General features: G+C 40.1%; 1 protein-coding gene across 6 annotated transcripts in view; it reads right to left on the bottom strand.

Annotated features, from left to right (window-relative positions):
- Positions 1-26,733, bottom strand: part of CPNE4 (copine 4) — a 364,382-nt gene that overhangs the window by 15,335 nt on the left and 322,314 nt on the right. For all 6 annotated transcript variants that reach the window (XM_054816831.1, XM_054816828.1, XM_054816829.1 and 3 more), the window contains exons 11-13: positions 26,550-26,683; positions 10,518-10,572; positions 333-384 (exon numbers count right to left, since the gene is read on the bottom strand). In XM_054816831.1, coding sequence (XP_054672806.1) covers positions 333-384; positions 10,518-10,572; positions 26,550-26,683 — 241 coding nt within the window. The remainder of the gene's footprint in view (positions 1-332; positions 385-10,517; positions 10,573-26,549; positions 26,684-26,733) is intronic.

Below are 26,733 nucleotides of genomic sequence, written 5' to 3'. Positions count from 1 at the left end.
CCTTTGCTGCACAACCTACGATGTTGCTGTAGCTGGAGATCTGGAATGCATCTAGAAAACACGGCTTTAATTTTCAGAAATGGTAGTGATTTGGAGAAGTTCAAGTGCTGAATGTCCAACATGGTGTACTTTCAAAGGGACCTATTTTTCAGGAAATTAATGTGTGGCACTTTGTAAAGCTGAGCCTGATGGCTGGAGTCTGTGAGGTTTTGAAACTCCTGGCTGCTTTCTTTAAAAAACACTTTAAACAATACTCAGGGGATAAAATAAAAAATAAAGCATATTTGTCACACAGCAGAAGTAAAGGCAGTCTGTCCTAATGTGAGTGTTACCTGCACATTCTGGGTTGTCTTCATTGAAATTGATTGCAAAATCATGAGAGACCTACAGATAAAAGGAAAGAAGAGAAGACGACTGTAGTCAGAAAAATTATTCCAAAAGGATTTGCAGTTAAACACCCCTTACATTCTTTCTGTGTTAACCAGAGATCTTTCAAGCTTTCAGCCATTAAGTGTACTATATGGTCCCAGCTGGAACTCCCTGCAGAAACAAAGTAACAAAACTGGAATCAAACTTGTCAATAACAACCATAAAACCAAGAAAAAAAAAAAAAAGCACAAAGAAAAAACACCGAACTACCTGAGAAATCACATAAATATGGTGTCAGGATTGGGCTATCAATGCCAGCCGCAGAAGAGGGGTCTATTGCTGAGGAGATTTAAATGCCAGCTCTCCCTAGCTCAGCATCTCAGCTGGCAGGAGAGAGAAAGCAGGTTGTGATAGAGCTCTGACAGCACGAGCTCAGCCCCCTGCTGAATCCTGCGTTCCCATGGGTGGGCAGTTCCTCACTTGAAGGCCGTAGGATTACTGGGAGAATAATTTATTCTCCAAAGAGATCAAGGAAGTCACTCAAACCCACTGTGAAATAATGTAAGAAACGTAAGGAGTCTAAGTTGGTTAAGAAATTAGATTAGGCTGGGGGGAAATTAATAAGAAAAACATGAAGACTCTTGTTTTTCCTCAAATTTAGTGAATATCCCGTTCTCTCTCAATCTGTAAGAAAATTTTCTAAGAGCTATTTTCTAAGGGGAATTACTGTGAATATAAAAAAGTTGCTGATTTTCTAGTAAAACAATGCATTGTATCTCTAGTGGCTTGGGAAAGTCATACAAGACTTCTGTATGTGCAAATAACGTGAGGCAATGTAAGTCTCGAGTTCCAAGCTTCCTCTATCTGTCTGTCACTTAGAGATCTGCATCCACAGTACAAATCTGTTGGGACTAAAACCTTCTTCAGATGGTCTTTTCTGGTTTTAAGGTTTGTTCTCGCCTGCATTTTTTCCAGATTCCTTTTTGCTCCTATCTTTGATCACTGAGAAGGCTCGATTCCTTTTAATCTCTTCAGCTCTGAAGCTCAGTCTCTTAATTCTCCTGTTTGTCTTCAGTTGTCCTGAATGAAGCCCAACTTTTGTCTTGCAATGCACAACATATATATATATAGATGCATATATATATATATTTTGGTTTGCAAAAAGTGGATATGGCTGAGAGTTAAGCAGGTGATTTGCATTATTTAAAGTTGAATTCAGGTATATCATCCCAGATGCATGAAGGCATTTATATAGTTAACTCCAGTTACACACCTTTGAGACTTTATAGATCTCTGGAGGACCTTTGGAAGTGCCAGCAGTCCTAGTCATATGGAAAGCAACCTGTTTACTCCCAGTACAATGGAATCTAGATTATTTGCAGAAAGAGATTTGCTTGTTGGATGTCGCTGTTTATTTGCTAGTTTAGATGACTTCACAGCACACCAATTGGTCTATGACTAACAGACCCATAGATCAAATATGTGATTACAGAGAAGCTTCTGTAAAAGCGAAGTGGTGTAAGTTGGCTAATTACTGCCAAAGAGAGCTTCTCATAGAGAAATCTAATTTCCCCATCATATGCTGGCCTTGCTCACCACAGTGACGCCTAGCATTACTTATTAAGAGGTTAAATAAAGCAGGACTTCTACCATGATGGGAAAGGACTGAAGCAAAAACTCACTGAAGAGCCTGCAGCCAGCTCAGCCCAGCCAGGAGTTTGCTGTCTACACCAAGTATCAACCGTCTCTTACAAAGGGTTTTACGCAGGCCATTCAGACTGCCCTACTCGGCTATGGAAGATAATGCTGAAAGTCATGACGTATGTTCCTTGCTGAGCTTAGAAGAGCAGGGCTGTCAGATCCGCTTCAGAGGTGCTCCAGAGCTCTTCTGTCTGGCTGCTCCGTACGTCTCTTGGCACTCTTTGCCCAGCTGGTATCTGCCAGTCTCATGACCAGCTGCAGGCCAAAGGTAATTGCAGCTGTCAGGAACGGTTATGTGAGTTTTCACTCACTGATGATTTTTTTGTTGTTCAATAGCCTTTCTTCTTCCTTTAGGCTTTCTGTATTTTGTAGTAACTGCATCTCAAAAGCAAGAAGGATGGCGATGCATGTTTATGTATTGCAGGCTGATTCTTTCAACACTGTGCCTCTTCAGTGATTTTATTTCTTTATTCCAAATGCATTTGAAATCATAGCAAAAGGAGTGTCACAATTCTTTCCCAGAGCTATGAAAACAGTATTTTAATCTCATATGCAAGCATGGGCTGGATGCTTTTGTTGCTATACCTCTTTCAGGATGATGCTATACACACAATTTATCTGGTTCAGAGCTATGGCACCAAGGCTATTATTAAAGACAAATGTTGACAACTGTTCAGGCCAATAAGGAAATCCCAAGTCTAGTAAGTGTGCACAATGATCCAAAAAATCCTACTGTCTGAGCAATGGCAAAGCAAGTGGCCCTCATACACTGTCATCCTGATTCACCAAGAACAGTGTTAAAATTTATCCTGAAGGCAAGACAGGAAACACAATGAATGCAGATGTATCTGGTTGTTTCCTGTGATCTCTGAACAATATATCACAATTTAAACAAGAATAAAGTACAATGTAAAGGAGAGAAGTTCTTTGAGCAGCTCAGCGATGGTTCACAAACAGGAAATCATCACCTGAGGCAAGCCAACAGCGGATATTTTTAAAGCAGAGTTTCTCCAAATGCTCAGAACTCATTCCTCACTCGGGTGAGTAAAACCAACTGGGATTCAAACTGTCCCTGTCCTGTCTCCCCTGTGGTGGTCAGACTTCAATAGGGTCCAAACCAGCAGAGACTTCAGGCACATGACATGTACTGAACGCCTTACTGAACTTGGGCTCCTACCTGACAGGACTCTATGTAAAGCCCACCCATGTCAGAAGGTGGTTCGGATCAATATTCAATGCTTTTGTTTTCAAAACAGTGCAAGGTAATGACCCTCCCTCCTTTTTTTTTTTTTCTTTTCTTTTCCTTTTTTTAAATTAAACATGCAAGGGCTTTTGTGACTGAAAGGCAAACCATGTGGATGACAGAGGACCAAAAGCTGGCATCGTTTTGATATTGAATGTCACAGCCCTCATGCACTCCCAGAACTGATAAGATAATGGGGAGAAGGAGGCAAAAGTGTGAACATCTAAGATGCTGAAGACTGGGAATCCTCAGGGGAAACATAACAAGACACTTGGCTGTTCAGAAGCAAGCCTGTTTATACAATATACTAGGGTCATTTGTATGATGGATCAATCTAACAGCCAGGAAATCCTGGAATCTGTCACACCATGCAAACACAGAATGACTGCTATATGTTGGTAGCTGGCACAGAGAACTTTGCACAGAACTGCAGACCATGGTCCGTGGTGGAAGCTGGCCTCATGATAAGGAATGTCCTTGCAGAACCGTGATTGTGCCACAGACCCTGCATTAAGTTTCAAATATGGAGCTGACCCTCTGCTCAGCTCTCCTCCTCTCTCTTAACATCAATCCATAAAACCAATCCATAAAGAGAAAGGAGAGAGCAGAGGTGATTACATATGATCAGTGTGGCATTACTGGGGCTGCTGCACAAAACACCAAGTCTCCAGCTAAGGACATTTACTTGCACTTGGCTATGTATTCATCTTTTCTCTCTGCCGGACTCCACATAAATTATTTAGCAGATGCCACCATGGATGTGGGATTATTAAAACACAGCTGTCCAAGAACTTCCTGCACCCGGAACATATTATTTTTCAGGTAATTTCTTCAACGTTTTTAACAAGCAAAAGAAGTAACTCTACCATACATTGTGATGTAGCTTACACCACCAGCATTTCTGAGGATACATCAACTAAATAAATGGTCTAAAATATTTTTGCTGGGGCAAATTACAGCAAATTTTTTTTACCACTGTACAATGCCTCCATTGCCTGTACATACACAGTGACAAGCACCTGCATACAGAAGGCAGTTGTCCATAAATGTGATGGTGCCCATGAGATTCTTGCAGGAATCATAACCATACTTCCATGGGCTTATGATCAGTTTAATAGAAAAGTCACATTGACAGCAGGTAACTTATTTCCTTCATGATGGGATGTAATGAAATTCATCCTCATAGCATGGCCCTGGCTAAAAAGGTTTTTAATTAAGGCTGAAAGGTAAGGATGATTTCCTAATTCATGAGAATTTTTGAGATTTCTTTTAAAAAAAAAAGTCTTCTGGACTCAGATAGAGACTTTAAAACATAAACAAAAACCCTACCTTGGAATCTGACAAATAATAAAACTCCACAAAATCATAACGCAAATTGCTAGAAAACTTTTGGACTATGCAAAGGCATTTTATTTAAGTTCATAGAATCATAGAATCATAGAATCATAGAATGGTTTGGGTTGGAAGGGACCTCAAAGATCATCTAGTTCCAACCCCCCTGCTACAGGCAAGGACACCCTCCACTAGACCACGTTGCCCAAAGCCCCATCCAACCTAGCCTTGAACACTTCCAGGGAGGGGGCATCCACAACCTCTCTGGGCAACCTGTTCCAGTGCCTCACCACCCTCACAGTGAAGAATTTCTTTCTAACATCTAATCTAAATCGACCCTCCTTCAGCTTAAACCCATTACCCCTTGTCCTGTCACTACACTCCCTGATAAACAGTCCCTCACCATCTTTCCTGCAGGCCCCTTCAGGTACTGGAAAGCCGCCATTAGATCTCCCCGGAGCCTTCTTTTCTCCAGGCTGAACAACCCCAACTCTCTCGGCCTGTCGTCATAGGAGAGGTGCTCCAGCCCTCTGATCAGCTTCGTGGCCTCCTCTGGACTCGCTCCAGCAGCTCAATGTCTCTGCTGTACTGGGGCCCCCAGAGCTGGACGCAGTACTCCAGGTGGGGTCTCACAAGAGCGGAGTAGAGGGGCAGGATCACCTCCCTCGACCTGCTGGTCACGCCTCTTTTGACGCAGCCCAGGACATGGTTGGCTTTAAGTTGCATCGAAACATGTTATTCTATTTTGGCCTCCACATTTTTTTAAACCCCTTTTACTCTAACTGAACTTCCATTTTTTAAAATAAAAAGCTGCTTTGACTCAAATACCATGTTTCTCATTCATTTTGCAAATGCTGAATATGGATGCCTCAATTCTGAAAATTGGTAATCTTTTTTTCCCTCTCCAGATTGTTGAACTCATTTAAATTAACCTTCCTGTCCCAAATAGCTCCAGCTTTCCAGAAACCTCTATGGCGATGGTACTAGAACTACTTGACAAACAATCTGACAAATTCAGCCACGTTTAGGAACGCTTTCTTACTAATTTAAATAGAGATTGTAAAAAATCCATGAACAATAGATGCATACAAACATAAATGCTGAGATGCACAATGTTGAGCACTTATCTGTGAATAAATTGAATGCTATTAAGCCACTGCCAGTCTGAAAATTAAATATGGAATGCCTGCATATTTTGCAAAAGCTTGAGACACTAACAGATTTAAAGAACCATTGCTCGAAAGCTATTATTTTCAGAATGCTCATTAATCAAATAGTTTGGGAGCTGGACAGCTTGTGTCTCTGGCTAAGACCACATTGTAGACATTTCTGCTTGGCAAAGCTTGGCCATTTATTTTCCTTTGTACTTGATTTTTGAGCAGGCTGCCCAGTTTCCCTGTCTAAATCCAGGTTGTTTGGATAAGGTAACAAATTCTGTTTTTTCCCTTGGCCTGTTACACATCCTTGTGTTGGGTCTTTTTTGTCGAGTTTGCATATATTTTTGCCCTCAAGCTCCTGCAAAGTGTGGGAATCACAAAGACCGCAGCACTTTTCAAGTGTTTTACCCATCCAGCAAAGCAGACAGTGCAGGTTAGGGTCGTAAAGATGCTATACTGTTTCTGTAACCGCAGTGAGGTTCTCTCCAGCAGCTCTTCCCAGCATAAGCAGTGAATAAAGCTTTCATTTAAAAATGCAGAAATAACCAGGAGTGTCTTAAAACAAACTGCAAGTTGTTTTGTACCTATTCTGGTGTCAGCCTGCAATTCTTCTTTAGGAAAGAACACTTCATTTGTGACAATACACCTGTGATGGGGCTGACAGAATTCTAACTTCCTTTTCATTTTAACATTAAGTTTTGTGCTGCTGTGTGGTTTTTCAGCTCCTTTGAGTTCTGACTGCTAAGAAATTAGTGTATGTGGTTCAGCTTTCTTTCCTCCTCTTCACTGTGACCTTTTGAAGCAGTGTCTGAGTCCATATTATCTGCCACCTCTTCACTTTACATCAGACTTTTCAGATACTTCTTCTTGTTGCAAAAAAAAGTGATGGGTTGGTGACTGCTGTGGAATAACTGGCATGTTCTGCAAGTTTCATGCGTTAGAATATTGCTCTCAGAGGTTTACTTAGATCAAGGAGCAGGGTGATGTATTTGTCAGGCCATGGGGAAAAAAGATCATATTGCTGAATATTGGATGAAAGATCTCTAGACTGATGAGGAATGTTGTATACGGCATGTCTGGCTTCCTTCACTCCCACAGATTCCTTATGCCACTAAGAAACTGCTGGTTTTCTGCTAACAGCTGAAGTGTTTAATTTGGAGCTGAAATGAGGGAAAATAAAGTCAGCGTAACATAGTGGTGTCCTCTTGAAATGGAAATCCTGTAGAAAGCATATACAAAAACATGTTTTTAAAGGGGTTCACCCTCAAGAGATTAATGAAGAGCCTGCAGAGGTGGACACTGATGTTGTTCTGAAGTTCTAATATACAATGGGGGGTGTATTTTCCCATGGGGAATAACGGTTGGCACAGCAAACATTGCTTTTCTCATAGAATGTAGAAGGATGTGAGGATGCTGGAATCTCACTAAACGGACAGGTGGATACTGTCCTCCAGGCTACTGGCAGGAGCTCCAGTCAGTATGAAACCAAGGCTCTGGTTTGACGTAACACCACAAATGGACACCTTTCTCCCATGTGGTCTAGTGCACCAAGGAAACCTTGGCGAAAACATTTAAAGCTTACGGCCAGCCTGAAAACAGCAACCTGCAGCTGGTCCTGAACAGCAATTGTCATTGCTTGTTACCACTGATTCATGCTGAATTCTGAGTTACAGGCCTCACTTTTCTACAGCTTGTGACCGAGCATAACATGAGTTAGACCTGAATCCACTGGATCCACTTACTTTGCCTACTGTTTTTATCAGGCTGCTTACCTATGGCCTTCCCTCACTGTGCTATTGCCATGCATACGTTGGTCAGCTTTCATTTAGACTTTTAAGGAAGCTATGTTTTTTTAATTTGTGTGGAGGATCTCACTTAGAAACCCTTGGCAGTGGGAGTAATTTCTTCCACAGCCCTAGCAATTTGTTGTCTACTGAAAGAAACGAAAGAGCAGCTGCCGGTGTGCAGAGACCAATGTGCTATAAGCAGGTTAGATCATCTCATTAGGACTGAAGACTCGAAAGCAGGCACTCTAAATTAAAATGAAAAGCTGATTTATCTATGTGATGGGGTCAGAAATGACGTTTTCATAATGATTCAACCTAAATTTGAAGATGTGAATTCTTACAGTTATGACACTGCTATCTTTTAATAAAACAAAATATATGTATGACTTGTAATACCTTTGACAGAAAGCATCAAAAAAACATTTGAATAGCACAAGATCTGCAGTGTTGGTGTAGTGTCTATATTGTTACCATATTTTTGCAGCAGAAGTTAAGAAGTTAGGGGAGACAAGTTGGGAGTTCTTTTTTCTACAGTCTTTGTTACTTTTAATTATACCAGTTTCTTCACTGTTTCCTGTGCATCTTGGCCATGCTCCACGTCAAACACTACTCATTGCTGGCTTTAAATTAACTTTATGATACCAGTATAGACTAAATTACTGAAGGATTTTCAGGTCTGTTGGTCTTGACTCATTAATGCATCGTGATGAGGCTGACTCTTCACTCTCTTAGAGGGTGTATCTTTCAATTTAGAAGGGTAGACAAAGTCAAGTAGGTTCTTGAAAGTGTTGATACAGTTTATTTTATGAAGACAGATACCTGTATGGACTGTGTAGAGTATCATAGTGAGGGACAGATGACTGTTAATTCCTAATCCAGTTCCAGTTGGATGTGCCCATGGTAGACACTAAGCTAATTATTTGTCCCCATCTGTTGCACGAAGGGCTAGTCCCCCTGCCATGTGGTTCTTCTCTTCTTCAAAGTTTTATTACATTGGTAAGCTGATGCCACGTCATTTTGTCTTTGTCATTTTTCTGTCACAATTTTCCATAGTGGTGATTGTTCTGGCCCTCACTTGTGTCTCTATTTACTTTGGGATTTGTTTTCTTTACTCACACATATGTAAACCACAAGGAAGTAGCCCCATCTTCTTATATTTACCCTTATTTTTCCTGAACTCCTTAAAATCTGAAGGTCTTGATTCATCCATTTTCTTGCTTTGAGAGGTTAGTAACTTACAGACTCTCCAGGGCAGCTCATGCTATTGGGCAAGACCCTTCATCCATGGACGGGCTACTAAGTTCAATGCAAGTCTCTGACTTTCTTAAGAGTACTTGTCAGGAAATTATCCAAACACCAGTTCTGCCAAAGCAGAAAAACAATTGGTGTTGGTGAATGTAGGAATATTTGGTTACAAAGTCCCCCTGAATTCACTTTCTGGCAAGGCATGTGTTTTTCAGCTGACACCTGAGATATGCTCTCACTGTCAGGTGAAGAGGCTGTTGCTTGGGACTAACAAAATTGGTATGTTGGGAGGCATTTGGACATTTGAGAAGTAGCTACTGTGGTTCACTAATGTGTCTGGTGGCAGAGGCTGCTCAGCATGTTTATTCTGCAAAACACTCCCCCTTATGTAGCAGAGATGGTTGTCAGCTGCTGCAGTTGGAACAGATATACAACAGACACAGATGTTCTGTGTGTGTTTACCAAATTAAAATCTGTATCAAAGTTCTGGAAGCCGTCTCTGATTTTGGAAAGCATTAACACCGGTGTTACTTTTCAGGAACAAAGCACTGCAAAACACCTTGTCAGGCACAGTGCATTTTTTTATCACGTTCCTTTTTAGCTTAGAAGCCAATGTTGTTAAGACATATGTTGACTTACCTTAGAGACCCGTTTGCAAGACACTTATTAAATTTGCTGTACATCGCTATTGTTATTCTTATGTAGGTATCAAACCTGCAAGCCATGAGGAACACACTGGTACATTTTTTTCACATGCTGATCCATGCTTTATAATGCTGAGTGACACATCACATGATCCTCCTCTGCACAGAACTATTCTCAACTGGCCAGTGTTCGCCCCCATACCGCAGCCACAGCTGAGAGACACAACCCAGAGCAGGGCATGTGGGGATAGTGGATGAAGTCTGCATGATCAGAAGTGCAGTGCTGCTCTTTCCCAGACAGCATCTGAGTTACAGAATCTCCAGCTAGTTTTTGGTTACCTATTTGTGCAGAACCACTCTTCTGCCCACACTACCTCTGCATATGCAACACAGGATTTGAAGTTTTGCCTATTTTTTCTTAGGCCTTTCTCTGTTGGATGCTCCTTCTGTGTTCACTCCAGCCCTACCAGACTGTATATTTACACTCACAATTGCACCGTCACCCTGGATCACTCTCATTTTGTTTTGTTTATAAATACCACTTCTCTCTAGCGTGGATACATGCTCTTATATTTCTCTTCCTCGTATTGAAGATGTCCACTGTGACACAGAAATTTGCCACAGAGCAAAACTCTTCTAAGGTCTTTATTTTCAGGAAGATGTTCAATCTCTTCACCATAAAGCATAGACACTAGGCTGCTTGCTGAACCGTATCTTCCAAAAATGGTTTGTCTCAAACCGGAGCTCACAAAGCTTCAAAGTTCCTTTCTCCTCCTACTAGACAGTTCTCCTTTTACTGGACTAACATCCATTAACAATGCTTTGCCAATACCATGAAATATTTTGGGTGCAACACAACCATTTTAAGTCTAACCTTGAGTTCTGGTTTCAGTGAGCTATTGCTGGATGAGAAAGCCAGATGAAAGAAAACAAGCAGTAGGAACTGCTCCCCACAACCCTTACCCTTCACCGAACTGTTTCTCCCTTACTTTGTGCCTTATAAACCAAGGAAACTAAAAATTGTCATTTATGCACGTACTTTGTATTCTGGGGGTATCCTTGCTCCAAATCCAAAGGCTGGGAACATTTTATCACTGCAAAAGAAAAAAAAAAAAAAAGGAAGAGTTCCCAAAGAGAAATGCATTTTGTTACAATAAACATTTATTCTGCAAGCATTCATCAAAAATGTAAAGCAGTGCAACAGTACAGAAAAGGCTTTTAGGTCAAGAGTGTTACATGGCAGACTGGAAGGATATCAGATTAGAGAAGGAAGGGTGTGTGCTGACCAGATGGAGAACGATATGGGAGATTTTTCAGATGAATTCCTAGTATTTTTGGGAAGTTAAAATCATTTGGAGAACACTGAGAGATCAAGGTATCTTGCACTTGTACGAATGCAATAACGGGTCTGTATTACCCACGCTTTTGCACTATCTGGCTGCAGCATGAGGATGAGTTGTCTTAACGGCCTGTAACAACATTTATTTCATATAAATATGGATGTGCTCCCTCAGCTCAGAAAATGGGTGTAGTGAAGAAATGACTCTGTAATTAAAAGTGTTTGCAAATTTGGATCCTTACAGTTGTCCAGGTGTTAAAGAGACTTCCTAAAATATCCCAAAAGGGGCAGTTTCATGCCCCCAAACCCGCAAGTTCTGTAAAGCTTTCCACCTGCATCATCAGTAGTTCCGCTAAAACATAAGATTATTTTCATTAGTCATAGGTTGACTGATAACCTAGCAAATGCTGTGGCATGGCCAATTTGCTTTCAAACACTACAGTGAGGTTGTTCCACCCCAGTTAGATCTTTAGAGACAAAAATTCCTGATTCAGAGGACCTGGAAACTTCAAGGCTGTTAATACCCTTTCAGAAACGCAATAATGTCTCACACAGCCCACGTGCTGTCAAGCTGCCTCTTTCCAGATGGCAAAGTGGAAAACAACAAGCTGTAAGGAGTGTCTCGTCCCTGAGTCAGCAAAGCATTTGATCACACACTTGAGGTTAACAATTCACCCAAAACATATGCTTAACTCTAAACACATCCTGAAGCCCTGCTAAAGTCACTGAACTGTACTCCAGTGCTCTGATGAATCAAACCCTTTATAGGTTTATCCGATTCTGCTTACAAGGTTTCAAGGCCCTTGGAAAAGTTGAGTTCCTACTACCATTATTGGCACTTTCAAAAATTCCCAGGAGAGGCCAGCAGCTTCAATTTTCTTTGTGTAGTTCGAGACATTGCCACTCCAAGTATCAAGTGAATAAATCGCTTCCCAGACACTCTCAAGGCAATAGCACCCATTAAAGTTGCTGGGCTATTCTGTCTGGCATAGGCTGTGAACGGCACCATGATATTTCTGATACAAGCTAAAGAAAAATGTAAGAGTTTAAAAGAGAGCAGAAATAAGCCCCTCCTCCCCCTAAGTTAGATTTGCCCCCATGGGATACAGAAATAATCACCAGGTCATTGGGAAGCAGTGATGGCTGTCATCTGATGGCTTAGCTCTCACAACTGTTGTTCTGCCATGGAATTTAGTGGCTGCATAAATCTCGGGAACACAATTCGGTGTACCGTATGTTACACCGTGTGACAATGGATCTTGGAAAGGAAGACTAACATCGTTTGCATGGTAATGAAACATTTTTTCCAAGAGATGTCAGAAACAAAGTAGCAACTGATATTTGATGCTAACCACCTGCTGATAGCCTTATCTTTGATTAAACACTCCTGGAAGCGGGAAAGCCCTTATAAACAGATGCAGAGAATTCAGGCGCACACTTAGAAGGCAAGAAATAAGAAGCCATTAGAAAAGAATCTGAAGGGAGAAAAAAATCTTGGTTTACATCGATGATTAAGCATGGTTGGATTAGAAAATCAAGCCCTGTGGAGCTGCAAGTTAATTGATTTTGGGCAAGAGCAAATGAAGACTAAAAAAGAATTTTTCTTAGGTAGAACATAATTGTCTAAGCTCAATAAAACAATCCAAAAAGCTGATGGTGACAGCAATTACTCAACCAGGGAGATGCCTAAATCCATACAGTGCCTGCATTTGTACTGCAGTGTTTCTGGAGTGTAAACAAGTGTAGGCACTCTCATATCTGCAGCTCCATGTTCTGCTCTGCAGCAGTTGAGAGACAAGCACTAAGCGATACCTCCAGCAGCCTGGATTCTCCTCATGGTGGTGAGACTCCCACATTCCCAGTCACACAGTGGCACAGCCCCCACTCTTATTCTGCACTCGGAATACCTTACCGCCACAGCCAGGATGAATCTCCCGTATCTCCTTTTTCAGCAAGTGCTAGTTACTGCTGCCATTGCCTTGTGAAAGAGTAAAGCTTGATCACGTACACCCTCAGATGTGAAGCCACGTGGGTGCTTTTTAGAGGGAAGTGCATGATTTCTAGAGAGGATGGGTACTCTGGAGTCTAGTCCTGTGCGTAATACTTTCTCTTGCCTCACTCAGAATAGCTCCGCACTCTCCTTAAGCAGCTCCTCATTTTCCAGAATTTAGGTACTTACCTTTGGTATTCTGATTCAAGCTGCTGGGACCAAGGAATTAACTTTCGTGTGCTCCCAGAGCTTGAGCTTTAAGGTAAGAAGGGAACCTTTTGATTATCACTCATGACATCCCTTGTGCAAAAAAGATGATCATGTTATTCCCTGACCACACCTCAAAATTTGTGGCCGATAGCTTTCAGAATAAAATAAAATTTTAATGTAAGCAATACTTTTCCTCCTATCACACAAAACACAGTGTTTAGCTAATATAAAGGTCTCACTCTTCAGTAAGTATGCAGTTTAATGGCTTAGTGATATTTTACAAAGTAACCTTGTCTAGTCTTCCCATCCAGCCCTTGCTTTGTCATACGAGAAAAAAACCCAGCAGCTGAGCCTGCTGCCCCCATCCTGCTTATACTGCACTACTGAGCCGCAGCAGGGAAAAAGTGACCCAGAAGGGCAGCCAAGGATCCTCTCGCTTCCAGGACAATTCCTTATGGTACAGAGGCATGACAGAGCTGCTCTACCAGACCCTGGGCTATCGTGGCAGCTTGCAGCAGAAAGCAGAGCAGCTTCCCAGCTTCTGTAAGCTATGTCAAGGGTTATGCCGTCCAGGGACTGAAACTACAGTCAGAAAATGAAAAGAAGTTTTTCTCCTGCCTCAAGGGTGAACTGCATGCATCAGAGACTCCAGCCCTGTTTCCTAACCTGGCATTTCAGAAGGAAAGGGATCTGCTCTAATGACTTTTCTTTTCTTTTCTTCCTTTGTAATTTAAGCTCACCCAAACGACGAAAAGTGAGAACCAGTTTTCTTTTCCTTTGTGTTGCTTGCTCAGGCATTTGAGCTTCATTTATATAAGGAAATAGGCCTTGGGACCTCTGGCTGAAGCACTGGGATGTGACTATAGACATGGTCTTTTGGCACCCTCCCTGGCCCCTGCCAACCAGAGACACCCAGGGTCTCCCAACTCAAGACAGAAGTCTCCCCAGAGACTTCCCAGGGACAGTGCTGGGGACAGCTGTGCTTGAACCTGCTCCCAAATGGCAGCTTGGGTATCACCAGTTTGTGCTGGGAGGAAGAAAGCTGAGATACAAGGACATGGGCAGTGTCATTTCCTTGGCCTCAGGCCACATCAGGATCTTTGACTTGGTTTGTTTAAACCTAGCCAGAGAGACCTTGGCACGTGCAAGGAAACTGCCTGTGCTGTCCTGCTGGAGACAGCATTGCTAAAGGGACAGGAGAGAAACACGGAAGTGGAAAAAGAAGCTGGTTCGATAAAACATGAATTTTACAAAATCAAGCAAGAAAAAGAGGATCGTGGCTCGGCAGAATCTTTACAAAATTACTCTGTCATGTCTACTTCACATTTTATATTGTTCTTTGTTTTTCATAGGTTCCCTTGAAAATTAAAATATGGCATAATTTTCAAAAAGCTGAATTACTTGACAAAAAGATCAAAAAAGCCAAAGCATTGGACTTTGACTTTTAGACCTGGTTATATAAGGGCCATGAGTAGTCATACAAGCATAGATGTGTATGGCTTCTGGTACTTTTTCCAGTCAAACAGGCATATACTACTGAAAGATACCAAAGACTGAGCAGATCTAGGTTATACCCTAAAGGTAAAATCAGGGAGAGGGTTCAGGTTCAGCGTTCATATTGGTAAATGTAAATTAATGCACACAGAAAGGAATTGTCAGGACGCTAAGACTGCAGTCTTCTGAACAGAAATACAGCCAGCTAGAGAAAAGTCCCTCAGTAACCTCAACTTTAACGTAATGCATAGGAGAAAATAAATCCTGAAAATATCCCATACTACCCTTTTGGAACAACACTCAGTTTTAGTCACTTATCCTTCAAGCTATCTAGTGGAAAGAAAGGAAGCGCAATGACAAATCAATACATTAACGGGCACAGAGGAGAGAGATTTCAGTGAGGTGTACTGCACAGACAGGAAAAGAGATGGATAGAGGAAATAGTAAGGTTTAGTAAAGCAGTAAGTGATACAGATAATGACACCTTTTTCTGTTTCATTAGAAAGCCTAGTGTTACTGGAAGGTAAGAAATATGTTTAAAATAAAGATAAGGAGACAAAATAAAGAACATGACAAAATCTTGTCTCATTAACCACTGGTGCCTTCTGACATGTAGTATCATTGAAACCTGGAGTTCAGCTTTATTCTGAGAAGGATTTGCTATTCCTAGGAGGAGAATTCAGACAAAACTCTTCCAGTTGGTGAAATTAATTACTCAGACATTAGAGAGTCTTTTGCAACTTCCTCTGAAGCTGCTGGCATAGACAATGCTGGAGATAGAGCTAGATACTCACCACTGTGGCAGTATCTGTATTCGGAAAGGAAAACAAGAACTGCTGGGACTATGTTCTCTGAAAACTAGTTCCTTTTTAAAATGTAAATTGGAATCTAAGTTCTTAGTTGTATGGAATAAATGTAGGGGGGGAAATAGGCCTAAGTCATTCTATATGCCATTTATTCATTCTGGAAGATGACCTTACAGCTAGCCACACAGGTTGTTTGGGACTCATTTTACTAGTGCTCAGGAAAGCCCTTTGGTATGAAGCTATAGATGTGCACACCTTTAAGCTCCTGAAGTCAATGCAGCAGTTTGTATGGGTGCTACTGAACTGACCTGGGAGGGCCTCAGCATGAAAGCCAGCTCACTTTATGCTGGAGCAACACGCTAGCAATAGTGGTACTAATGAAGCAGTGAATGGGGGGAAAGAAAGAAACATGGGGGGGTGGCAAGAAACACTAAGAACCCATTTTTGGTTTTAAATGACCAAAAATCTTAAATTTACAGCTCCCTGAAATGCTTGCAAGGAATATACCTGCCTAGAATCCCTGGATATTAAGCTGTCACTTGTAATTTTGGTTTTGGGTCAGATCAGAATTACCAGGGAGTTATTTTTAAAGTACTATGCTGGATGCAGCAAAATCAATTACTGTGCCTTTCATTTTCAATTCCAATCTTAAACGAATAAACTGTGCATCTGCTCTGCTCTACATACTTTTCCCATGATAAAATCAGGTGTTTTTCCTCTATAAGAAACAAATTTCAAATTGTAAAACTAAAAGGGCAGTGTCTGTTACACATGTAATTGAAAAAAGTGTGAATGTGAGGGGAGGAGAAGGAAGGGGATGGGACAAGGGGAGAGGAAGAGGGAAAGGAGAGAGGTGAAAGGGGAAAGGAAAAGGAGAAAAAAACCAGCAAATGCCACAAACAAAATAGAGAGATCTCTAAATTCAATTAAAATTGTAATCTTTCATGTTCAGGGAGTGAACTGGAAGAATAGGAGCTGAATTAAGTGTTTCTTTCCTAAAGCATATGAATGAATCATGTTCCTGAGTGTATTATTTAGTACTTATCTGAGAAGGGCTTGATGCCAGTAAATTCTGAATCATAACAGCTTACAGGGATTAGCAGCAGTTTCAAAGAAAATACAGAAATCATTTGAAATATTTAAACATTTTCAGTTCCTGCTTTGCAAGCAGAGCTAGGCGAATAAAGGACATGATCTGTATGATTGAATAGGGCTAAATAAAACCGTTTAAATGGAAGGGACCAGAGCCCATCCGCTTCACCTCCTGGAGTCTTGCACAGCCACCTGTGCCCCTCCAGGACGGGCCGGGGGTCAAGCCAGGCTGTGGTCCAGCTCTCAGCCTGCCCCAGTCAGAGTCAGAAAGATGGCAAGAGTACAGCGGCAGCAGTGTTTTCTCCCCCTAATCTGCATTCTTCTCTGGGGGATCGCTACGCTGTCACCACTTATTCACCGTGCGGTTGTGCCCGGTTCGATACAACCACATCTCTGGTTTTGGCCAAGTTATTGTGTGTTTAATCAAACCTGCACTGTACCTAACAAGGTTTGGCATCCAGTCCATAATGCACAGTGATTTTTAACGGAGCAGCAGGAATGAACTGATTATCATACAACTTGGTTACAAAAGAGAGCTGGGAGCATGCAAATCAATGGTAAATCACTGCAACAGCTACATTGTTTGGTCTGTCTCCGACAGAGATGCTACACAATCATGTGCAAAATCCTGACGTTAAAATTAATTCACCATCTTTAATTACAGCTCTTAGTCACCTTAGGGGAGCTCGAATCTGCTGAATACTGAGAAATAGATACTGTCATGTAATTGGGTTTCAAGAATATGAGGGAATGCCTGCCTCACCTGCAAGGGAAATAATTAATGAAGCAGGGGAATACAAATTCCCAGAAGCTAACCACCAAAAGGCATCAACTCATGAAATAATTAACAAACCCGAATCCAGGTACAATGGATTTAAACTTCCCCTTGTTAACATTAAAAGAATTGCAAAAGAAGCTCCGCAGGATAAAAATATCAAGTGAACTCAGAAATTCCTAGACTGAGGAAAGGTAAATGCCCACCGAAAAAAAAAAGTCATCGGAGCTTGGGGGAGGAGTAGGTTAAGCAAAATGAAATGGCAGTGAGATATATCACTTGCTAGAAGGATAGCCTAATAAAATGGCATACTCAGGAAGGTGAGACAAAATGTCAGGCTTCCCTGCAAGATGACAAATAAATTGCAATGACCTGATTTATACCTACATGAATGACCCAATTCAGTAAAATGTATCTTGAAAAAGAAATGGGACTATGTAACTGGGAATAAACTAGGGAAGGGAATGCTGCAAGAGGCTACAGCGAATTATTTTAACTTCTCAAATCCAGGCAGTTTCCGGACAGTCTTATGTATTTTGAGGGGTTGCACATATGTCCCCACACCTTCTAAAACCATACCCCTGTGCTACATATGCACATCATTTTGTCCTTTTTTACAAATTACAGTGGAAAGGGTTGGTCAGAGACCTTCCTCTGCAACAATTTTCTACCAGAAAATCTCTATCTATAAGGGGTGTGCTGGGAAGAGGGGAATATGTTCGCATATGTATGCAGGGAGGTGCTGGGAGAGGAATTTCTCATCAAATGCTCTCAAGATACAAATGAGTTTTCTAGGATGAGCAGAATAAAACCGTTGAAGAGATTATATTGTGATTTAATGTGACCAAATGAGCTGTTGATGTGATTTTAGCAAAATCAAAATGACATTAAGTCAAAATGAAGAACACTATCAAAACAAGGGAGAACAAAATTGTAAGTGAAAGATACTGATGACTAAACATTCAGCTAGGCATCACTGAATATGCAGGAAGAAACGGGCTACTACCCTCTGGTTCATCTGCTGATTTGGAATCTCTGATCAAGGTTAATTTCACAATAATTTGGAGGGGATAGTAAGATAGTAAGCAGAACCTAATTCACAAGAATTGCCTAGTTTTAACTGAGAGCAATTTAACCCACAAACATCCTATTAAGGTCGACTCAGGCAAAGGGTGTCCACTTGCTGTAAAGGAGGAGACTTGCATGAGAAGATTTAGAATGTGGTGTTCACTTATGGGCGGATAGGTTTCCAAATGGGAATAATTTGCTTCTCAGCTATATGCTAATATAATTCAGGGGATGACTAGAATAGTTATATCCTTAACAATGCAAGGAGGAAATTCACACTTCTGAAATTGTGGAAGTGGTTGCAGTGACTAAAGATGTACCAGATCAGTATCAGATGGCATCAGTGATAAATTGCTCTCTCCTTTATTTATGCTTATTTACTTATTAATATTTATTTACAGAGATGTCTAGTCTCTACAGCAGTAGGTGGCATGCAATTTCAAATAAAGTTTGTAGGGTTTTACACTTCAAGTCATTCTCTTCAGAAGGGAATGCTGACAGAGAAATCCCAACGGTACCAGTCTGCACAGTCCCGAAGTGTCAACTACTGCACAGAACAAAGCTCTTCCGCAAAGGAGATTTCAAGCTGAATTGAAAAATAGAAAAGGCTGCATACACAAGCCCTGCAGAAGGTTCAGATTTTGATGTATCTACCAGCTGACAGAATGCAGCAGAGGTCTCTGAAAAGCACGTGGAGGAAGCAGTTGTTTTGCTAAGAAACTTGGAAGGGACTGCTCGTGACTGATACACTGACATAGGAACTGAGTTCCTGGAAGAAGGTGAAGCGCAAAGAGGACACAAAGAGGAAACCTTGGCAAGGGAAAAGGCAGAGCTGTAAGAATCGACAGTATCTGCCCAGATAAAGGGCCTGCAGATATATACATATAGACATGTACTCACACACACATATACACGTATGTATGTATGTACACATGCAAAAGAAACTGTTATGAAGTCACTTTCCCAACACAGTTGTTGCACTAGACTAATTCTCCTGTACTGATTCTTGGGATAAAAAGTGGTGCTTGTAGAAACCCCTGTGTGGCAGCAGTCTACAAACACAGGTTCTGCAAAGGCAAATACTAAATATATGTATGTATATATTATGTAATTGTGCCAGCCTGGGTCCTCAAAAGTTAAATCCAAGGATTTTCAATCCAGTTGGGTGATTAAAAGTATTAGCAATTCCTTTTTCCCAGGGCAGTTATAGTCCTGGGTTATCCAAACACTACAGAATATGTTTACCCACACCCGAGCTTATCGATAAACATAAGCTACAAGTTTTTCTGTATAGGTTACTGTCTTTCTATTTTTTCTTCTGTTGTATGTCTATGCAAATTTGGTCCTATTAAAACACTAAATAAAAAAATTCATGTCTTCTCCCCCATGGTTTTTAAACTTGTTTGGATATGCTAATCAGCTTTTTTGCTTAACAACCTCCAGAAAGGTTGTTTCTGTAATTAAAGTGATAAAGAGAGATGCTTAATAATTAAGCATATTTTTATTTATTGATCTTTATAGGTAGATTAAATTTTAACACCTATAGCTCTACATAGGGATTTAATGAAATATTTAATGTCACATATAGTGCCAGCTAATTCTAGGCATCATTCTTTTGCCAAAGTTTTAATGAACTACTGTTATACTACTATCTCAACCAAAGCAAGTTTCTGCTTTTTTCCTCGTGTCTGGCAAAATTACTTCAAGGTATTTAACTTGGATCCCTCCAGCCAAGGTAACTCTCTGAGTCTTCATCCACAAGCGCAGACATAGCTTCAGGATAAATGATCTGTTAAGTAATTCTTGGGGATGAGGCTCTGATTAATAAAGCAGATTGCAAGGTGTAAACTCCGGAATTTCTTTTCCACTTAAAGCCTTAATCCAAAACACAGCATTTAATTAAGTACTGAACTTTGTTATCTGGGACCAATCGCACTGATTTATATAGGACTTCCATAACATGTACTGCATTATACATACATTGTCCTCTTTCTCCTCCCTAACTGCTCTCTGCTGGGTACCTCAGGAAATGTGTTTCTGGGACAGATGGACCTTTCATCTGACTTTGTTTGACTGTTCTTAAGTTTTTCCCCTTCTTAGATTTACACTGAAAGGGATGTGCTGGACCGGGAACCCTGGTCTTTTTATTTTCTCCTTTAATTTTTTCCCCTCTTAATTTTCCAGTGCATTTTATTGCATGAGGAAAGGAATATGCTTTTCAATCAGAGTGAATGCGCTCACTTGGGCCTAAAATACTGAAGAAGAAATCACAATAAGTAATTTTTGCATCTGATTCACTGATTGCAGAACCTAATGTTGAAACTCAGACTGACTTCAGGACTTTCATATCTTTTGTAGAATGTGGCCCAGTTTTAAAATTTTCACTCTTAAGTATTTTACAGAGCTCTCCACATAAATAATTTCTGCTCTTTGCAGGAATAATGTACTCTTTGCTCATTAGTGGCCTTTGGGGAGGTTGCTAGATTTTTTTTTTTACACAAGCAGTTTATTTGTTAACACACGATCTCAGTGTGAATGTCAGTTTTAAGGAGCTACTTGAGTATTTAGAGTTAAGGAGGCTATTTGCCTAAATAAAAAAGGACATTAGAGTCAGGAAACAAACAGAATTGATCTTCCGTGTGTTTCAAGGGCTCTTGGAAATAAATAAAAAAAAACCCCTTGCAGTATTTTAAGAGTGAATAAACAGACATAGAGATTAAAATAATTAAGAACTAATTTTTGAAATAGATTTTGAATACAAATAAAATTAAGACCAATTTTATGGCATCATTTTACAAAACTATGTAATCAAACACATGGAATCATGAGTTGAGTGTGTAGATCAGAATGGGGATGGCCCATCAAGAATGGGAAGTTCCACAAATATCCAGTGCAACAAATGCTTGAAAGTATTTGATAAAATAAATCTAACCTTTGCCTGTTTCAAGGTATGAGTATTGATTTGACCACACAAAAGCTGATTCTCACACGTTTGTGAGTCCCTTCTATTAATTCAGTGAAGAGCTCTGAATGTATGCACAAATATAAAACTATGTGTAAAAATTAATCATAAAGATCATCCAGGTGTTTGGGAGGCACTGAACATTTGGGTGTGGGGCGAAGAATTAACAATAAAGTTCAAATTCAGTAAAACTCTTAACTCCATCCTAGTGCCATCTATATTTTGCATAATACTTCGGTGTTTGCCTGAGTCAGACTGAATTCAATGGGATCAGATAATAAGTTCCAGTGTCTTGCTGAATCAGAATAGAGGTTTTAATGCAAAGATAAATATTTAATGTAATCTAATTAGATTCTTAATAACCAGAAGAGAAAGGAAAGCTACTAAGTGCAGAAATCAGATTTCAAGCTGAGGAGCAGATCTGCAAGTCCTGCCATGGGCTTCACTCACAAAATCATTATTAAAACCTGTAATAATGTAAGATCATTTAGGAAGTATTTCAGCCTTTAGCATTGTGTGCATGTAACAGCATTTACCCTTACAAAAAAAGCTATTTACAGCCCCATTCCAGCCCTTTTTCCTTTGCCAGAGACAGCTATCACAGTGGAATGAAAGATGAACTACACTCATGGCTAGTTGGTTGTATTCCAGCGCTGGTAAAACAAATCATTAAGGTCCAAGGACCAGCTATTTTAATAAACTGTGTGCACTACTGTTATTGTGACTTATGGCTTTGCTTTGCAGAGAGGGAAGCTATAAAACAGCATAAAAAAGAAACCAATGTTTTACTGCATGGTTAAGAGTTAACTATATACATTACAGAAACATATTTATATAAAATACACATATATTATATGCATACCTATATATTTATACAACATGAATAAAACTCTAGTTGTATATACATATATATATGTGTGTGTGTCTAGGTATCTAGCTCTAGGTGCTTATGTAAGAAGTTCTCAGTTGTGCCAGCGACAGGACAAGGGGCAACGGGCACAAACTGGAACACAGGAAGTTCCATCTCAATATGAGAAAAAACTTCTTTACTTGAAGGTGACCGAGCACTGGAACAGGCTGCCCAGAGAGGTGGTGGAGTGTCTTTCTCTGGAGATATTCAAAGCCCTCCTGGACACAGTCCTGTGCAACCTGCTGTAGGTGATCCTGCTTTAGCAGGGGGGTTGGACTGGATGATTTCCCTTCCAACCCCTACCGTTCTGTGAATCTGTGAATGTGCATGTATATGTGCCGAGGGCACATCTCAGTACTATTTGGGTGCTGGTTCTTGCCTATCCAAGACAGCTCACAGGCGCGGACTCCCTGCAGTGATTCAGATGGCAAATCCCCCTGCAGAGCACGGGAGGTCCTCCCTGTCCACATGCTTCACTTTCCTTTCAGCGGAAGCCAGGATGTGTGGAGGGGAAGGGAGAAGAGGTAGGTCAGGTCCTGACTTGGCAGCCAGGACGTGGCCAGACCTTACATTGGGATACAGGGGAAAGGAAACGTTTCCTGATTCCCCAGTTTAGCCATAGGCTTCTCTGGCTTACAAAGCAGTGTTGTTCCATGCTGAGCAGGGGGCAGTTTTGTGATACAAATGAAAAGTATTTGGGGAACAGTTGCCACGGAGAACAGGACACATTCAAAATTATTACTATATAACTTACAGAGTTTCATGGCTTTTATGACATAAGATTCTGGTTCACAGGTCTGATATTTCATATGTCTTTCCTCATAGCTGGGTATTCAACCAGCAAAGACACCTGCCACCTATCCTTTGAAAACAGCATTCTCTTGAAGGGATCTCCACCAGGCTCCAAAACAAAAGGCTGGCCAAAACCATTGTTCAGAGTTGGTTAAGGTTAGAAGTCCTAAGCCAGCCATAGTGCGCAGAGAGCTAGATATAAGCTCATCTGCCTTAAGTACACTTGCCAACTCATTGTTCAAAATGCGTGGAGGGAATATACGCACATTTGGTAGTGGTCAACTGATTTTTTCAGGATCCTAGCTAGGCTGATATTGCTGGTCATCAGAAAACACTTGATTTGACTTCTGATCCAGGGAACTCAACATTGAAATTGTTAAGGTAAAGAATAAATATGGAATGATACAGAAGCAGGTCCTTTTAATATTAAACACTTCAGTGCCCAATGATTTTTCATCATCTTCACCTGTTTCTCTATGCTACAAAAAGGTATAGTGGACTTTCTCAACCTCAAGGTAAAATTATACCAGTGACAGAATTCTTTATATAAAAGAAAGCTTGGGAAAATGTTTAAATGGAAATATATCTATCTCACTTATTGCTTCATGAGGTCATCTTTAAACATTCATAAGTCATTTATCTTAAAATAAATTCTTCTCCATGGAGCTGTCTGCTTATTTTACCAAATATTTTCAATAGTAAGTTTTTAATGTGTTTTCCCCTTTCTAGTATTTCAGACTACATTTTAGAGCCTAATTCCTTAAAACTAATGAATGTTTCTCCTTCCTTTATGATCCATTGCTGCTGTTGCTTAGCCACTGATTATATCACATACAAACTTTATCTTCTCTCTTATGACAAATGTTGTTATAGCCTGAAACAATTCCACCATAAAGTATTAAGTCTTTTGTGCAGGTGAACAGCTCTTCCATTTCCCATACTATTATCAGATTGGCCTATTCCTACAGGACTGCAGCATTTCTACAATCAGGATTATAATCAAAGTCTATTTCTCATTCTCTGAATATTGCTGATGAAAGAATGAATCTTATTCTTTCACGCTTAACTACGCAGAACAGCATTATTCATTTAACTGTTTCAGGAATCTCTGAACCATACAGATAAATGGGCTTTTGGATGAACCAGGATTATTCCACTGTATCAAGGGATGTGAGACGGCACTTAATTTGGAGCATTAATTACTTAGGGATACATTATGTTAGGCTGATATGTACAGAAATCTAGATTATGAGAAGATTTGGCTTGATCGACAATTCTGTAATGTTCCCCATAACAGAATTATTTTAAGTCATACCCATAGGCTTTTTTTTTTTTTAAAAAACCCAAATATAAAAAGCAATCTTTTGGTGTATAAGTGTAGCAAAAGTACTTAGCATTCAACAGCTGTGATACTGGAATGCAAAAGGCATTGCAAACAACAGATTTTACTTTATTCCAACCATACTTTCATTTGATGTAAATACATTAATCCTGAGACCCAAGGAAAACCACTCCATTTCCCTTGCTTTGGATTGGCTTGTTTGAGATAATTGATGGGTACAAACTATTAAACTTCAGGTAAGAGCACTGCCATCTTTATGAGCTCCTATTTTAATCTTACTAGAGACATGCCCCTATACAAGTGATGACACTCTGGCTCTTAACAGCCCTTAGGTTCAGCAGGTCCTTCTCTTTTCACTTCTGCCTGATCTTAACCTGGAAACAGAAATCCTGCTCCAGTATTTGAAGCACAACTGGGCCCACTGGAGCAGTTATGGATCTGTGCCACATTTTGAATTTTTAACTGAATTTGAAATTCTTTTTTTTAAAGTGTATATACAGAAGATTTGCTTTATAGGTTGTATATGCTCATATGTCTCAAGGCTGCAGTTAAGCACAAGAAGAACTCCTATACAGACCCTGTAGATTATTTTGTGTGAAGGTTTGCTCCTCATAATTTCTTTTCTTCTTTAGAGAAATTATAAGTTTTCATTTCCAGTTTGCTGGATTCAAAACATGCAAGTATAAAGAAAAGGTCCTCGCTTGACATTTTGATCGGAAAGCATTGACCATGTTGAATCAACTTGCCCATGGGAATGTATTTATAGTGTCACAACTTGAGAGCATGTATAGGTCAAACACATGCCAGAAAGGTGACATTTCCCTGGGAAAAGAAATTCTGGCTTTTGTTCAGCCCTAGACAATAGCTCATACAACTTTAGTTATGCTGATTAGCATCAATAGGCATTTTCTGAAGCACAATAGAACTGAATGATGCTGATGGTTTCATTTAAAAAATGACTAGCCATTATTTTTTGTACTGATTGGAATATGCTATATTGAGAGGAGTATCCTGATTTGGGATTAATATCTTCATACAGGAGGGCCTGTGCCACTTTATTTAATTTTCTTAAAAATTACACCTTAAGTGATAAAATCAAAAAATCTGTGTGCATAAACCAGCCCTTTTTGTTCCTTTCCCTTTTTTGAAGTATATTAATCCATTGATCTATTGCTGGTAATTATTAAATTATGTGATAATCACTGAGGAATTATCAGCTCACAATAAAATATTAAATTTTCTCAGACTTATTGACTAAGTTTGACCATCAAATTCTTACAGAAATTGTATCAGGGCAGTATTTTGCTCATTCTTCTTTGAGAAGACATTTCATTACCATGCAAATGGAAGTGCCTCTGAGCAGGCTAATTGGTATATGCGACATGTAACATGCAAACCACAGTATTAAGTCACTCCACAATTTATACCGAAAGTATAATTCAAATCTGACTGGAAATACCATTGTTTTTTCAGATCTGGTATTTACATATGGCAAAGTGGTGGGTGGATGTCTATTACATGTGCAAAGATTAGAAAGAATAATTGTGTAAAATACTATGCCTCACCAACAAAGAAAGAACATTTAAAAGAAATGCACTTGGTAATTAGATTAATAATGGGCAATTAATTTGATAGAAGCAGGCAGCCTATTTGAAAGCAACAGAAGTACATAATGTAATCAAAGCATATTTGGCCCATTTACTTGCATTTGTTTATTTATTTAAAGGCATGTTGTGTGCACACATGATCACTATCTTTTGATATTTATTTTAGAAGAGACTGTAACATTCAAAAGACCAGAAGAAGACTGAAAAAGACCACACATTTACTTCTAAGAAGAGACATGGCCACTAAGCAGTTTACACAACTGCAAATCAAGCTTCAAACACAAAATTTCAGGGACACTTTTCTGTAGGATAGGACAGAACCAGAATCCCAGACTCTCAAGCATATCAGAAAGGATGCTATCAGCATCTGCAAAACAGGCTTCAAGGTTAACACACATGAAAAATCCACTCAAACACGCAATTTTGGCATGTGAATACAAACCTGAAACTCAACACACATATCAGCCAAACAGCCAAGAAGCAGGTCTTTCATTACAATGAAGCTAATTTAAACCCACTGTCACTCTCAAAAGCATGTTAAGGTAGGCTAATCTTTCTGACGTGCAGTCATTTCTCTTAAGTGGCTAAACATGGAGCTACTGCAGCTGGCAGCAGGCAGTCATTGATTTCCCACCGTGAAAACACTTTCTAAAGACAACTCTGTTATCAAACGTGGTTATTTACCTGTCATAGTCTTGGCAAATCTCCCCAACAGCTACCAATGCTTTCAAGTACTCATTGGGTTGATAGGGGTGGATGTAGTGCAGTGAGCAGCTGTTCCTAGGATCACCATTTGATGCAGTGAAATCTATAGCTACCTGGAAAAAAAGAAAAGTCAATGTGTTGTGGAGCTCTTCTGGGCGTAAGT

This window comes from Grus americana, chromosome 2, assembly GCF_028858705.1.
Source record: "Grus americana isolate bGruAme1 chromosome 2, bGruAme1.mat, whole genome shotgun sequence".
In the NCBI taxonomy this organism is placed as follows: Eukaryota; Metazoa; Chordata; class Aves; order Gruiformes; family Gruidae; genus Grus; species Grus americana.
The sequence above is the reverse complement of the archived record's forward strand: the minus strand, read 5'-3'. Positions and strand labels throughout refer to the sequence as shown.